At 38.1% G+C, this 17,992-nt stretch overlaps 1 protein-coding gene across 2 annotated transcripts in view; it reads right to left on the reverse strand.

Moving 5' to 3' along the window:
- The window catches only part of CycJ (Cyclin J), a 122,618-nt gene that overhangs the window by 21,342 nt on the left and 83,284 nt on the right, over positions 1–17,992 (reverse strand). For both annotated transcript variants that reach the window (XM_067147457.2, XM_067147456.2), the window contains one exon: positions 15,764–15,923. In XM_067147457.2, coding sequence (XP_067003558.1) covers positions 15,764–15,923 — 160 coding nt within the window. The remainder of the gene's footprint in view (positions 1–15,763; positions 15,924–17,992) is intronic.

Below are 17,992 nucleotides of genomic sequence, written 5' to 3' on the forward strand. Positions count from 1 at the left end.
TTGTCTTGGAATACGTCCGGGTCAATGGCATGCAGGAATTCGTCATCTGCTACAAGCACAGGCTCATTAGACTCAGCCATTACATGCATAACTAAAGAAACACTTACCGAGAATTTCCCAGGTACATTTGCTGACTTAATTCGCACACACTCAGACACACACAAATATACACACATGAAAACTACTGAAAACTACTGAACGTTTTAAGACTTAAACCTTGATTCACTGTTACACCTGCTGAGTTTAGAACTGTGTTCAATTAATATTTAGAAATTTCATGATCCGTATTGAAGTGGGATTACAATATTTAAAAATTAAGAAGATTCCTCCTATTCAATACAGAGATATTTATTAATGCGAAAGAATCACATATCGTTCAAATGAGGTACTAGTTTCGGCACCAGATATGTGCCATCATCAGCCACAAAGTCAAATCGGGCAAACACAGTAAAACCCTAAAACAACTTTACACACACTATAACATCTGCATGGATGAATATGAAATATGACTTTAAAACAATTTTAAAAACACACTATAACATTTGCACAGATGAATATAAAATAAAATATGGTAGATGAAGTTGCATTCCATTTTAAAATCCGTTAAAATGATGACTTCGTTGTTGTATACCCATGGCGGTTTGTCCAGCTTATATATAACCTTAGTTTTCTAAAACTGTTAAATTATGCTGTGAGCTTTATTGTCATATGAAGTTGACACTATGTGTGTTCTGTAGTTTGGTTCCGGAAAATAAACGTAAACATGAACTTGGTAAGATCCAAAGAATAAATTTCCACTTCAATATGGGCTGAGGAACCTGGGGAAGAAATTAGAAGTCGAATTAGGCAAAAGATCGGAAGGAAAAATCAAAAAGAAAAGTCTAGAAAAACCCAGAGAATACTAGAAACGAACTCACCTTGAGCAGCCTGAGTGATCGACGGACAGAGCTGGACTGATGGATGCAATTATAAGGTTACTGTGTTTTACTGTTTTACTGTGTTTGCCCGATTTGACTTTGTGGCTGATGATGGCACATATCTGGTGCCGAAACTAGTACCTCATTTGAACGATATGTGATTCTTTCACATTAATAAAAAACTCTGTTCAAGTCACCTACAGTACTAATACATTCTTTTCTTCCATTATTTAGTAACACTACTATGCGACCCTCTAATGCCCATACCAGCTTATGCCTTAGGATATCCCTAGCTCTGTTTAGGATCTGTTTCCGGATACTCGTAAGCGATTCAGTTATTAGAAATTTAGATCCTGTGAGTTCTCAACTCTCCAAACCCGGTTACAATCTTGAAACCTAAGGAATTTCACAATGATTGGTCGTCTTCCCGTCACTACGGCTTCAGCTGTTGTACGTTTCCGTTCACCAAGTCTGTGGCAGCGGTCAATGTCTCCTAGTGAGATGTCCAATTGTAGCTTATCCCTGATGAAGTCCGTAACTTTTTTATACACGTCTTCATCAGGTTCCTCGGCAACACCATGCAGTAGGAGGCAGTTATGACCACTATACTGAGCCAAATCATCAATCATTTCTTCATGACGGGTTAGAGTCTCGTCCATCGTCGATATCTTACTCCTTAGTTCGGCAATTTCAGTGGTCACTTGGTCCTTGAAGGTTTCAAAGTCGGCAGCCAGGCTCTGTATTTCTTGTCGTGGGTTGGTAGTAGTGTCGCCAGCACTGGAGGTCGCTGCTGCTAGGCAAGGTTGGAAGTCACTCAGTTGACTTTCAAAGACAGTTATTCTTTGATTAACTTTAAGTGTCATATTTTTTGTGATTATTTCGACTAGAACACTATACAAATGTTTTCACTGACAGAGTTCGTACCTAGATGTGGTTGTTCTTGCTGTTTTTGCAGGATATAACAGAGAGCACTTAACACTCACACTGCACCGGCCACCATCTTTAAATATAATGTTGGTACAGTAGAGTCTCACTCAACCGACCTTCGCTTATCCGACATTCCGTGTTATCCGACATTGATAGGCTGAATTTGAACTTTAGGTGGAGGCATTTCTGGGACACCCGATGTGGAGGATGCGACCGTACGACAAGCACTGGCAGTCATGCGGTAGGACCAGGTTTTTCTCAAGGACAGGTGCAGCGAGTCATTATTCAGTGTAGTATTGGTTGGGTGCGGATGTTATAGTTTTCATCTCCTCTGTGAGTATGGCGAGTAAAGGGAAGAAAGTGATTGTTTCTGTGAAAGACGAGTGGGTTAAAGAGACTGGACAAAGCGGAAACCCTTCAAAAATGGCTTCAGATTGTGGTGTTGGACGTGTTATAGTGGGAGACTGGAAACATAAGAGGGAAGAAATTGAAAGGTGGTGCTCTACCAGAGCAACAAGTGATGCACTGAAAATTAGAACAATGAAAAATGTGAGTACGAAAAATTAAGTGAAACACTATTTCTTTGGTTCACTCAAAACCGGGAAAAAGGCCTGTCAATATCTGGACCCATTCTGCAATAAATGGCTTTGTATTTCCAGAAGGAGTTTAATGAAGGGGACCCTAATTTTACTGCCAGTGCTGGGTGGCTCGATCGGTGCGAAAAACGGGCCGGCATTAGGCAGCTTAATATCTGTGTAGAAAAATTGTCAGCTAAATCCGATGAGGTTGTGAAATTTAAAAGGGAATTTCAAGAAATAAATCTTGCTGTAAAATGAACCGGTGATCAGATTTTTAGTTGTGATGAGACTGGGCTGAATTTCAAGATGCTGCCATCAAAACTCTCGCAGCCCAAGCCAAGATGTCTGCACCTGGCTACAAGTGTAGTTAGGAAAGAGTTACTGTTCTTGCCTGTAGTAATATTACTGGGAACTTATAAACAAAATTGCTTATGATCGGCAAAGCAAAGAAGCCTAGGACATTTAAAAACATTTCTGTTAATGTTTCTGTTCCTCCCTCCTAACGAGACGTCATTATGCCAGCCAATGGACCAAGGTGTGCTGGAAACATTGAAGAGGAAATATCGGCGGAAACTCCTTTCATTCCTGATAGAGAAAATGGACAATGGCAACGACATGATAGAAAAGTTAACACGAAACAGCATGAACGACGTGGCATACTGGATAGCGCAGTCATGGGAAGAAGTTGGAACAATGACATTAGAAAGTCTTGGAACAGATTGTTGAGTGAGGATGAACATCGAGATGAGGTGGTACAAGAAGACATGGAAAACATTGTTCCCTTACTGAGTTGCATTCCTGGCTATGAGGATGCTACGATTCAAGACGTAAGTGGTGTGCACAAGATCAGCTGTTTGAACTAACTGACCCTGATTTTATTGGTTTTGTGAATGCTAAAGAAAATGAGGACTCACAGTGAAGGATTATCGTCGATGGCAGGATCTCGCTCCAAGAAAACGTGAGTCAGCAGGCAAGCAGACATTGTTGACAAGTTTCTTTTCGTAAGACATTTGGAATGTTTTCGTTCAGTACTGCATCTACTGTACAATTGAATTGGTAAGTCAATAAATAGAGTACCGTAAAACATAGTAATACAGTATAGCCTTCATGTTCGTTTTAGTTCATTTTCAAAGTTATTCTGTATTATCCGACATTTTCGGTGATCCGACGTACTCCAGGTCCCGTTTAGGTCGGATAATCGAGACTCTACTGTATATTGTGATTTCTTGTATTATTTCATCTGGTGCGCGTGTTATTACTGTTAATTTTTTTTGTGTTTGGTGGATATGGTATCCCTCACCTTCTTTCCTTTATTTTCATTGTGATCTTTCTGTTATGGTTTATTAATTTAAGTGCGTTAGATTTGACTCAGTAATTGCCTCGTGTTGACCTCATGCACTGAGTAGATCACTATTTTCTTCACTTCTTCTTATTAGGTTTAAAATTTATTATTATTATTTATTAGTTCACGTTTGGAAAATTTTAATTTCTCTTTGTTATTTTAAGACCTTTTCGTTTACTTAAAAATTCGTATTGTTTACCAAATATTAACATGCATATATATAGAAGTCATTTAAAAGATTATATCTATTATTCATTAATCTATGGGACGCCCTAAACATTTAAACATTGTACTATTTGAAGCCTATATTTTAACTGTAACTTTCAAAAGGGTGATATTTTACTTAAAATTTCGTGAGGGATTTATGGGTTCTATTGGAGTGTTTCAAGCGTTTGTATTCTTTTCTTTATATTGCACTGTTGCATTGTTTTCCCTCCATTTTTGTCCTATGATGTAATTATGTCATTGTTGCCTGACCTTGATCTTCTTTCTTTAGTTCTCATGTGGGGACGCTGTTTTGTTTTTGTTTCGATCTTGATCTTGGTGTGGGATCGTTGTTGATACTCAGTGTGTATGGATGCCTTGAGTTACTGTGTCTGGAAGTATTACTATGTTGTAGCCCATGTGATTTGATTTAGTTTGTTTCCTGGTCCATGTGATTTTATTTCGGATTTTGGTTTGATTGATCTGTGATTGAATTTTTTTTTAAATTTTGGGGCTTGTGTGTTTAAATATTTTTCTTCTGGATTATCCTTATGTTTTCATTCCATTGCATGTTTTCATGCCTCAGGGCATATTTTGGGTGGGTGATGCCTCCACTAGAAATTGGCATAAACCCTTCACGTTTATTCACCCTAGCTGTTCGACCCACTCTTATATATATTAAATTTGAAGTTAAAATATTGTTAAAATTTAAATAGATTGCTGCACCATTTGTAAATTTATTAATTGGGAAAATTTATTTTAAATTTCTATATTTATTTTATTACTTATTTTAACAGAAAATTTATTATATCATCAATCATTTGTTCACTTACATTTTCAAAATTTCATTAATTTTAAAATTGCTTTGTGTGTAATCTGTTCTTAAGATTAATTATATTTTAATTTCAAGTATACAGGTGCTTTTCTTCAGTAGTTAGACTCAGCATTATCCTGGGGATCACGGCCTTTTTTAAATATGGGGTGGGTTTTACGCTTAACTTACATTTATTCCGCTTGTTTCTGGGTAAGTTGATTCATTTATGTGTTTGTGTGTTGTATATTTTGCTTGTTCACCATTCCTTCTTCTCTGTTCTCATAACCCCTATGGCATTTATTGAACGTAACGTCATTCCGGTTCTTCTTGGAGTTACGTTGCAGTTTTAAAAATTGTAAACATTATCTTCAGTTACCTTTATTTTAATTTTGTTAATTACGTGTTATAATGTAACATAAATATTAATTTCAAATTACAAATCATTTGTTCTTCTTCTTTCTTCTTTCCTAGCCTATTTCAATCCACTGCTGGATATAGGCCTCTTCCATATGCTTCCATCGTCTTCGGTCTTGAGCCACTTGGAACCAGCGTGTTCCAGCCAACAGCTTTATGTCGTCGAGCCATCTCTTCTGGGGTCTTCCAATGTCTCTCTTGTGTTCCCATGGTCTCCAGTGAACAATCCTAGAGGTCCACCTGTTGTAGTCTTGTCGAGCTACGTGTCCTACCCATTGGCATTTTAGTCTTGTTACTCTCTCTAGGATGTCTGTTACATTAGTTCTTCTCCTGATGGCCTCTGAACGGATCTTATTCCTAAGGCTGATCCCTAGCATCTGTCGCTCCATGGCTCGTTGTGTTCGCTGAAGCTTGCGAGCACTTTCCTTCGTCAGAGTCATAGTTTCCAGACCGTAAGTAGCAAGTGGCAGCACGCACGTATTATAAACCTTGGTCTTCAGGCTAATTGGAACATCCTTGTTGGTGAGGATGAATCTTAGTTTTCGGGATGCTGTCCAACTCATACCTACATTAATTTGCATGTCATAGGCTAACAGTTCCTTTTAACTTTTTGTTATTTTTAGAAGTTCTTCTGCATGTTTAGGAGCAGGGAAAGGCGCATAATGTTACACATTTTCGTCTTGCCTCCTCTTCTGCACCTTGGAGACAATACTAGTTCTGTACATACTCCACTCGTTAGGAAGATGAGATCCTGCTCCCAGACTCGAAGGAAGATGAGGCGTTTCAAAATTTCAGTGCGATTGAAAGCGAAGTCGATAAGCACTAGCACTTGAGAAAACTGGAGCAATGAGGCACGAAGTAAGTAGGCCTAGCACAGCAGACACATTCCTTTCATCTTCAAACTGGTTACCCTTGTCATCTGTTGACTGTAGCCGTAACTATATAGACTCCCAGGACAGCCAGAGATACTTCCAAGAGCGAACTTCCCTAGCAGTCTATCGTAGTGAAACAGAAAACAGCCAAAACATATGCAACTTCTACAGCAGTTGACCGGCTATCAAACATAGCTCCCCCATGACTGCTACAGCCATCCACCAGTAACGCGGTACAGCTTCTTCCCGACAGCTACAGCAGTCGACCGGAATGAAAAGGTTGATCAGGTTTGGAGTAGGATTAATCTTGCAATAAAACACAAATTGAGGCCAATTTTCTTTTTTCTTTAAATTCTCTTCAATTAAAATGTGCGGATGATTTGATGGCACAGATTAGTGGTGCATTTTATGGTATTTTTGTTATTTGTTACGTTTCTTGTTATCTGAGTCGAGTGGCCAAAGTCATTTGCCGCGACCGTTTTGTCACGTCGCTTGTTTATGCTCGTACATATTTGTTAATCTTTCTTTGTTATTGCTTATTGTTTTTCTTACTGTTTTTTCTGGCTAATAATGGAGAAAAAATAGGGAAAGGAAAACTTTCACAATTGACAAGAAGGTTTAAACCTTATGAAAAGTTGATTTGTTCCACGGAACATGTACTGCACTAGCACGTGAGTTGCAGCTCTCTGCATCCATGTTGAATACAATGACGAAAAACAGAGGAAGCATATCAAGTGCTTAAAAAAAAAAAAAAAAAAAAAAAAAGGAGGGGAGGGCAAATACGTGTCATATTCCAAATGAGATGAATTGGGAAAAATAGTAAAAAGTCGGTTTGAAACTTCAAGAGCAGCAGTCATTCAAATTGGTAGTTGTGCTCTTAAGAGAAAAGGCATAACATAACCTATCAAATTATTTGTGAGAGAATCAAATGCTGTTAGTGATGTAAGTGCAGATGATTGGATCAATGGATGACTGCAGGAGCAAACCAACAAATACAAAACCAGAAACACTTTTTAACCTAGACAAAACTGGCCTGTTTTTTCAGAGTGTTGCCCAGCAAGACTTTGGGATTCAAAGGAGATAAATGCCATGGTGGTAAACAAAGCCAAATGGGGCTCACAGTGATGTTGGGAACCAATGCTGATGGCTCTGAGAAGCTCCACCCCATTTTGATTGGGAAATCTAAAACACCATGTTGCTTCAAGTAGGTGCAATCATTACTAACCATAAAACTTTGAAAACCTCAGGTCTTTTCTGATAGTTAGCTGCTCTGGATACAAAATAGGTATGTAAAATAGGAAGATCATTATCAATCACTGACCTGCACATCCCATGGATGTTTATTTCAGAAACGTGCCATTAGAATTTCTGCCTGGTAACTTCAAAGCAAGCTGCAGCCTAGTCACTTTAGAGGAAGAGCCTGATGCAGCAAATTTTATTCTCTGTGGATGCTGGGAAGGATCCATCATCATTTAAGGTTTCAATCCTGGATGCACTTCCTTCACTGGGAGGTCTTGGGAGGCTTTGAAGCAGAATACCATCTCAAATTGTTTCCTAAAAGCAGGATTCTTGAAGAATCATCTCTACTTTCAGCTGACAGATGTATGGAGAAAGTGCAGTCAAACTATACTACTGAAGTCTTTCTTAGGGTGGGTGATGCTATAAAAACCACAGAGGAAAAGACTGTGGAGGAGTTGGTTATGCTGAGACAAGTGCAGCAGTGGACATTATTTTTATATAGATATCTGTCAAGTATAGAAGGGAAGGATGAAAATAATTTCCATAACCTTATGAACTTGATAAACTAATAGAGGATATTACAGATAAGACATGTAGACAGCAATCAATTCTGGGCTAGTTCAGTAGGAAGCAGTGACTATGTATTTTCAATATGGAATAAATGTGTGTTCATGTTGTAAAAGGTACAATAGCAGTTATTAAAATGTTCTATCCAGTGAAAGAAAATTTATTGCATCTTAGATAATTCTCAAACTATTCTAAGATAACTGGATTACAATATAATATTACACAATATTTTACACATAGAGCATCCAGAGTTAAGAAAAGACTACAGGCCTTATGGGCTTGGTGCCTTCCGCTGTTGTCATATTCCCTCAATCATCGCGGCTCAGACACTGCTTGAGAAATACAGCAATGACATAAAATTATCTGCAAATTATCACAAAAATAATTTATTCTATTATCACCGCCTATTCAATACAAGCCAGTGTTACGTGGATGAAATCTACATAATTATATATGTATGTATGTACGTATGTATGTGTATATAGTATTATGTAGATTTCATCCACGTAGCACGTGGCTTGTATTGAATAGGTGGTGATAATAGAATGAATTATTTTTGTGATAATTTCAGTCAGTTTCAATACGGATCAATCATGAGAACTGTCTCTTGCAAAATAAAATTATACATCGCTTGGTACAGCTCTTGCAAGACTGTGTAGTAGTGATGGGACTATCGAACGAAAACTACCGAATTACTCAGTAGTCGCCAATTACCGTTACAAGCAATTGTTTCCATTTGCATTTGGTTTTTCATTTGGATTGCAAATTCCACTTGTTGGCGCTGAAATCGGTCTCCTCTTTCGCCACGGAGTAAAGTCAGAGTTGATACTAGACTGTACACTCTTTGGCATGAACCCCTTGACTGGCGCTAATTATGATGTAAACATGAACTAATAAAGCTAATAATATGTTGGGGTTTATCCCCAACCCCCACCTTCGCAGAAGTGAACAAACTTGCAGGCTTGCGCAAATTTTGTGAAATGAAATGAATAAAAGAATGTGTAAGAAGCGTTTTTAATATTTGGCAATTATTATAAACTAGACGGCCTGCAATAAATATTGTCTTGATTTCAAAATATTGTCAACCATGCTAAAAAAATATTTAGTCTGGCGGGTTTTTTTCTCTCGCTGTCGCCATTGGGACTTGTGTATTGAGTATGGCTTGTGTCACAGACATTCTATTGTGCATGCATTTCTTAAAATGAATATAAGGAATAGATCTTTGGTTTGGGAGCATTTTGGAAAAACTTGCTAATTTTCAGCTAAATGTTTAATGTGTAAAATTGAATTCAAGTGCAAAAACAACACTTACAATTTAAATATAATAATAATAATAATAATAATAATAATAATAATAATAATAATAATAACAACAACAACAACAATGTTATTTGTTTTATGTCCCACTAACTACTCTTTTACGATTTTTGGAGACGCCGAGGTGCCGGAATTTAGTCTCGTAGGAGTTCTTTTACGTACGAGTAAATCTACTGACATGAGGCTGACGTATTTGAGCACCTTCAAATACCACCGGACTGAGCCAGGATCGAACCTGCCAAGTTGGGGTCAGAAGGCCAGCGCCTTAACCGTCTGAGCCACTCAACAGGCACTTCCAATTTAAGAGATCATTTGAAATGGAAGCATTTTACAGTGTTTCCAGAAAGTGCCAATACTAGAGTGACGCAAGATAATGATGATCCTTTTGACAATTAACAGTCATAGACATCTGTATCCATTCTTCCAGCACCATCCAGTTCCATGTCTCTAACCATCACGTCTCCTTCTGCATCAACTTCTCGATCTGTAGCCTTTCAAACGCAGGTAAATGATCTTATCAGTTCACCATAGGAAACAGCTACAAATTTAGTCAGCTACCTCAGGGAAAAAAAAAAAAAAAAAGAGAAGGAAACTTGATTCTCTAGTAGCTGAAATGGTGGCAGAAGACCTACAGCCTCCGTCGCTTGTTGAGAATAGAGGATTTACAAACCTCAAAGGAGCTAGAACCAAGGTATAGAGTGTCTAGCCGTCGCCTACTCACCAACACTATATTACCAGGACTTTACCAGACAACGAAGGCAGCATTACAAAGGAACCTACATTCAACATCTCATGTAGCTATATGAACAGATATATGGTCTAATTCTAACACAACCTCGTTTATTATGGTAACTAAACACTTTTTCAACAGTGAATTTGTCCTAAAATCCAATGTACTTAATACCCTTGAGTTGCATACAAACCACACTGCAGCTTACCTGTCAGATGTCTTAAGAAGAACCCTAGAAGAATGGCACATCAAGGAAAAGGTTGTGGCTGTTATTACTGATGGTAGAGCCAACATAAAAGCTGCTGTGCGGACCCTTTCGATCAGTCACCTACCTTGCTTGGCCCACATGCTGAACTTAGTTGTGCAGAGTGGGTTAAGTAATACCAAGAATATTGATGAAATACTCCTTATCTGCAGAACTCAGGTAACATACTTCAAGTCCAGCGTTGTTGCAGCTGACAAGTTGCTCAGTATCCAGGCACAGCTAAATACTGTTCAATATAAATTGAAGGATGTGGCGACGTGGTGAAATTCTACTTACTACATGTTGGAGAGGTTACTACAATTAAAAGAAGCTCTGTCAGCAGCCTTGACATCACTGCCGAACAGTCCGACCCCTCTTACTGCCGATCAGTGGAAACCATCGAAGACTGTGTTGCAGTGTTGAAACCACTAGAGCTTCTAACAACCGAATTATCTGCCGAGTTGTATCCAACAATCTCCACGGCAATTCCTCTCATTAGAGGAGTTCAGATCACACTCCGGAACAAGGTTTTAAAGACTGTGCTGGGAATCAGTCTAAGAGATAACCTTATCCAAGAAATAGACAGAAGATTTGGACAGGTAGAGAAAATGGACATTCCGGCATCAGCCACAATTCTGGACACACGGTTCAAAAAAGCAGAGTTTGGGAGATCTGAGCTGAAAATGCAGAAAATGCTCAGAAAGTCCTTACTGTTGAGCTTGCAGAACTGTACCAAAAGCAGACTGCTGAAAACGAAGTTCCTCTCCCTTCTACTAGTACCAGATCACCTACATCCACTAGTGACAATATTTGGGAGGTTTTAGAGGAGAAGGTGGCTCATTACAAGTGTGCAGAAAACCCTACAAGTAATGCAAATATTGTTTCAAGGCAATATCTTGACCAGCCTTTCATAAAATTGAGAGAGAACCCAGCCAACTTTTGGATGAAGCATAAATCGAGTATGGAGCTGCTGTACAGCCTTTCACAAAAATATCTTTGTGTTCGTGCAACATCAGTTCCTGCGGAGAGAATATTTTCTACAGAGTAAAAGAAGGAAACAACTCAAACCAAAAAATGTTGATATGTTAATTTTCTTAAACACAAGTATTAACAGAGTGTAAAATTGTACCACAATACCATTTATCAATATTGTTTAATGTACGGTATGAAAAATGTGCTAATAACCTATTGTTTTCCAATTGTTTGTGACACAGTGTTGAGTGGGTGTACATATATCTAAGTTTTAATATAAGCCTCCACATTTCTTGTAAATTTTTTTTTTTTTTTTTTGTTGATGGTAGGGATGGCAATTCACTTATCCTGATTACCAAATTACTTAAAACTGACCAATCAACTTAGCCTAACTTAACCCGATATTAACAGGATGTAAAATAGTACCTCAGCATGCCTATGTTACCACAATGCCATTTACAAAAAGTGTTTAATGTATGAAAAATGTGCCAGTATAGTTTCCCAATTGTTTATACATTTCTAATGTAAATATAATAATTTTAAATTACATCCATCTACCGTTCTTATCAGCAATGCAGAGATTTCACGGCAGAGGTGAAATGTTCATCTTTTTCATTTACACACTGCTTGAGGAATATTCGGCTGAATCATCACCAAGGTGGACGATAATGGGTTCAATGTTGTCCTGAATTTCATCAGCCTTCCACATATTGTCTTCAGTTTTCTTAATGTGATTCACATGTTATTTGAGATTGATCTGTTATCAGGTGTGACACACGCTAAACCTTCCTCAATCTTTGCATTTCTTTCACTTTGAAGTCTGTGTTATGTAAGCTCGCATAATGTTTCACCTGAGCCCATACGAGTTCAATGGGGTTTAATTCGCAGTGGTGGGGTGGGGAGCTGAAGTACAGTGTGTCCTCTTTCTAAAACAAATTCATGTATCTTATACTTGTCGTATTTTCTCTTTTCCAAAGCAATAATATCCATTACGTCTTTTCTCAACATTTCATCTTTGTATTGAATAAGATGTTCCCTCATCCATTCTTGCATAGCACATTTCTTCCAGCTTCTTTCGGTAGGCTCCTTTCTGCTAAGATAAGAAGCATTATCAATAATGGAATTTGGCAGCAAGTTTGGCAAAAGCTTTTCAAAAAAGTATGTTTCGTAACACACTCCGCCCATCTCATCGTGTGCGTTGGCAGTATTTTTCTTACACAAAAAGATATATTCAGCATTAGACACTAACCCATTTTTGTTACCTGCATGAACGATAGGAAATCGTGGCCCATGACTGGTAGTAGTTTTCAACCCAACTGAAAGCCCTGCAAGAAAAGCTTGTCTTGGCGTTGTATTATCTCTCCACTCTTTAGCAACAGTTAGTCCAGTGTTAGTCCAACTTTCATCTGTATAAACAATGTTCCAGCCTTCTTCTCTGTACTTTTTTAATTTGTCGCAGGTACTTATGACGCCAAGACACAATATCTTCGCTTTCTATCAACAATGCTCTATTTTCCCTTCTCTCGTACACAAAGTTAATTTCCCTTTTGCCGTTCCTTTCTCCTGAGAACTTCACCTCTTCTCCTTTTCACATGATCAACCATAACTTTAAAATATTACTCGCTGATTGATTATATAAAATACTGAACAGACAAAAACAATACACGATGCACACAACCAAAAGAAAAGCAATACATGAAAATCGAAACACTATGCACCTCAGAAAGACGATCACTTCAATCTGCTGAATATCTCCCTTACATAAGCAATCACCGCAATGAGTGACACATGCAAAACGGGACACATGCCGCGCTGACCTCACCAATGATGATTCGTAGTACTTAACCTGAGTTATTACACGTGTTGACTACCGTACACACTTCCGCACTACACGCTGAAATGTGGCGCGCGATGCGACAAGCATGGCCGGCTGTCCTGTGTAGTGAATTGTATACATAATATTTAAAAGGATAAAATCAAAGATATCAAAATGATTTTACATCTTCAGAATTGTACGGCACAACCATTGCTTGTTTCATAAGAAAAATTAAAATTTTGATAGGAATTCTTATATACATTTAGAACTTAAGTGGGTAACACCAATAGAAGTAAAAGCCCATAAGACCTGTAGTCTTTTCTTAATCCTGGATGCTCTATACCTACTAGTACCCTTTTCCTGGTCAATGGATGAGTGATATTCAGAGGGAGTGTAGTATGAAAGGTTAATTAACACTGGACCTTGATTTAAGATAAATAATAGGATTAAGAAATGTTGGCTGGCAGGGTAGGGGAGGTGGTGGTATACAATTTCTAATCACTGGATTGCGTGCCAAAAGCCTAAATTAAATTCCAAACCTCTCCGCAGTCAGAAGCCCTGAAGATGGTTTTCCGTGTTTTCCCAAGTTCACACCACTCAAATGCTGGGGCTATACCTTAATTAAGGCCACGGCCGCTTCCTTCCAACACCTACACATTTCATATCCCATCGTCGCCATAAGTGCTATCTGTGTCGGTGCGGCGTAAAGCCACTAGCAAAGAAAAAACGTATAAGAAATAAATTATTGGAAATTTAACTTTGTGGACACTCTCTGCTTCACGATTTCCGAGGATTCTCCAAACTATACCACCCGAATGCGATGCTAAGGTGGTCCCTTATGCAAATTCACCGCCGATCGCTTTTCCACTACGGTACTTCCTCAAATTACCGCAATGACGGGACGTTAACACCAAAATCCGTAAGTATGCCATAGCCGTCCTTTCATGAGATACAGTTTCTTGAAAAAAAAAGAGGATTTAGCATTGATGGGACTGAAATTTCTGGATGGTTGATCCGGGAAATAGTTTGAGGAACGGGTAATGCAGGATTTTTACAACGTGATTTCATTAGAATGCTCGCGGGACCTCGTAATTTGAATGAATAATACGGGAAAACAGTTTCCAGGAACGTATAAACTAGGTTCTACTGTACTCCATAAATTAATAATAAGCTTTTGGAATGGAAAGATTCACGAGGGTGAATTCGTATGCAGCCTTTATTTGTACAGATGCTATCAGAAGGGATCTGGTATTCGTTTCACATGCGAGTAGAAATTAAACTGTTATCAAATGACTTAATACCATAATTGAGAACTAGACAGGTTATAGTGTGGTTGATTCAAAGAATGTATGGATACGAAATTTAGAATGTTTAGACTTCTTCTTCTCCTTCTTCTTTGGCATCGGTATTTCTTGTGTACCTTGAAAAGTGTAAAAGACGGGTATTACTTAAATGAGATATGAGTGCAAATGTTTTTCATTTGTGGTTGAAATTTTGCATACTGGAAGCCTCATTCTATACTGTGGACGATTTGGTAACACAGTATATATGAGGTGAAACAGATCTCTGCTGGTGTAACTTAGTGGAATTTCATACATTCACTTACGCACTGCAGAACTATTATGTTCTCTATGAAAATGTGTTTCCTCTTGAAGCAAGGATGAAGAGATATCCATCGTGCCAGGTTATGGCACATGATATTGTCAACGTGAACTGCATTTACCGCATCCAATGGATGATGATAATTTGAAGCAATACCTTATCCTAATATTAAAAGAGGCTTATCAAATTTGTAATACCGGCGCACAATTTGCGTGAAAAGTATGTATGCAGTTTCAGAACAGCTGTTTAGTTCTAAACAGCTATCTGTGATGAATTGGAAAATGCCAAAGAAAAAGGAGAAGAAGAAGTCTAAACATTCTAAATTTCGTATCCATACATTCTTTGAATCAACCACACTATAACCTGTCTTAGTTCTCAATTATGGTATTAAAAGTCACTTTATAACAGCTCAATTTCTACTCGCATGTGAAACGAAATACCAGATCCCTTCTGATAGCATCTGTACAAATAAAGGCTGCATACGAATTCACCCTCGTGAATATCTTCCCATTCCAAACGTAAGGCCTAAATTACTTCCCTTTAATATTGCTGATCAATGTATCTACTGTAATGTATAAGCTACTACATTCCTTGAAAATATTTGACAATATATTATCACTCTGTCACATATAATAAATACTACAACAGATCCATTAACAGATATTATTTAATTCGAAAACATGCACGGAACTGTAAACATTACCACGTGCTAGCCATGCATTCGAAGCTGAAGCACCCACAATATGGCGATGCACGAAAGTGTTCAATATTCTGCATAGCATCAGCGTGCTTTGTGAATCTAGATAAGTAATATTAAAGTCTTTGTTCTTAACAGATGTGTTACCATTTCTGTTAATATTATGGACTACTTGTGTCTAAATTTAAATGCAAAGTCTGATCGATTACTCGTGTTGCTTAATTTGATATCAGTATCTGTAATTAAGTAATTAGTGTTAGGATTAGAAAATATTTCTTCAAAATAAAAGTAAAGAACCTTTACAAAAATGTATAGGAATGACTATAGCAAAATCCAGAAATAGCATGTTCTGGTAACGGGCTACTCTATTTCAGTTTCCAACTGATCTCAGGATCTCATATAGCAAAGTTATGTAGGTCACATACAAATGTATAGCAATATGGTATGTTTCTCTTTCACGTACCTAAGTATGATTATACTTGCAGACATACAGTAAACAAAAGAAAATTACCTGAGAAGAATATTGAGGTAGGGCTGCAAATGATGCAGGTTGTAGTGAGTAACTTCACAAAGAGTAGCAGACCAAGGGCTGGCAAGGTTCAGATAGTATCTGGCTGCTGCTACACAAGCGGCTGCTACTAATGACGGTCGACAGCCCATAAGACTTTCTTCTACAAACAGATGAACATCAAAAGTAATAAAATAGGATTTTTATAATAATGTTCCATTTGAAATCCATTAAAGAATACAGTAAAACCCAGTTAACACAAACAAGAGAACAAGAAACTCCAGATTTGTACTGATATTTCAGTTCAAGGTTTTAAGTTAAACTGTAACATTATTTCTTTCACATTATAGTATAAATTTCTAAAGACCTCCGGAAGTCAATTTGTCTTTTACTTTGCTGTTGAAGAAACTGCAAAACCTTGAAAGTGGACAGTCAAGAGAGTATGCAACATTTAAAGCACAGTGGTGACTGTGGATTTTGGAACAAAACATTCAAAATTGCAAAAAACTATTAGAATATTCAAAAATATAATCATCATCCTCACTTGCTCCTACATTTCAGATTTGGCCATTGTTACATCCCAGTCCAATGAAGCATAAACAAGAGTATTGTCACACACTGAAGGTTTTGTAACATCTAGCAGAATAAATTCCAAAGAATGACTATTTCTCTGTGAGAAAGCTACGCTGTCCATTGATTTCTTCTAGTAGCATAAATTTTATTACAACGATAATATTGATTTTACATCTTACTATTTTCACAGGTTTCAAATGTGCTGAGGTGCAGGAAATTTTGCCTTGCAGAAATTCTTTGACATACTGGCAAATCTATCAGGGCAATGTGGGCATATAGGAAGATTTTCAAACACCTCCAGACTGAATGAGGATCGAACCTGCCACTTCGTGCTCAGAGGGTCAGTGCTCTACCATCTGAGCCATCTAGCCTGGTAAAAATTTGTTATAATGAACACGGACTGACGCATGATCAACGACTTGCACACCTGGGAATCTTCCTTGAAACTGTCTTTGTACTGACAAGCTCATTGAGTTAATACTTATGATTCGTCAATAAAGAAACACTGCAATGGAAAACATATTCTTGAGTCATTATACACTTTACCTACACTTGTAATAACTAATAACCAAATCAATCTGCTTGCCAGTTCCTCACAGACTAACAAGACCTTAACTTGAGGCTTAAGGTGGGGGAGAGAGACATATGCAAATGTAAGCACGCATGCACGCACGCAAGGAAACACTGAGTGGAGAGATTGGTTAACTGTTCTGTCAAATCATCCGTTATAAGAACTACAGTTAAAGGTTACATTTCATCATATTCAATACCGTAAAGTGATGGGCCGACAAGGTGAATAAATAAAAACACAACTGGTAGTGTTTAACTCTAATGCTACAATTTATTCTGCTATTCCTTACACGCTAACACAATCACCCCAGTTCCAAGCTTACACACTATACAGTTTCACAATTATGCAAATCATGCACTGCCTGTCACAACAAATCACTTGTTGGCCTTGGTCAGATTCCTGCACTGCACACCAAAGATACAACAGCAGAGACACTCACTCGAATTTACTACAGAGAGACTAAAGAGACTCAATTCCACAACAGACAGCTTCATTATGCGGGAAGGTACGGCGTCCTTAAGAGCGCTGTGCAGTAAGTCATAAAACAAGTCAACTGCGGCATCAAGAGATGGACAGGATTCGAGCAAGTTCCACGGACAACGGGATAAGATATTTCGTAGATGGGGAAAGTCTGCTTTTGCCCAAACAAATAATGATTTTGTAGTCTGTGGTAAACGAGGAACACGGGAAATATGAAGTCTGAGCTCAAGCGCAGAATGATCTGATTGTACTAACTGCTCTGTTGCTTCACACAGGGTATTATTAGTGACTTTTTCAGACACGAAAGCAAGGTCCAGGAAGTTATTTCCTCGTGTTGGAAAACCGCAAACTTGGCGAAGGTTAAATTCGTTGGTGATCTCTAAAAGAAAGCAGGCTTCCTCGTTGACATGGGCGAGAATAGGATTAATAGATCCCGAATCGTCTGAGGCCCAGGCTAATTGTCTTATATTGAAATCTCCGCACACGATAATAGTGTCATTTTGTTTTGCTACGTGACTGATTCGAGCCAGGGTTTCTCGGAAGTCTGTGAGCCGTACTTTCACCTCGTCCGGAGGCAGGTAACAGCAGACTATGTAGAGCGCTCGGCC

This window comes from Anabrus simplex, chromosome 5 (assembly GCF_040414725.1).
Source record: "Anabrus simplex isolate iqAnaSimp1 chromosome 5, ASM4041472v1, whole genome shotgun sequence".
Lineage (NCBI taxonomy): Eukaryota > Metazoa > Arthropoda > Insecta > Orthoptera > Tettigoniidae > Anabrus > Anabrus simplex.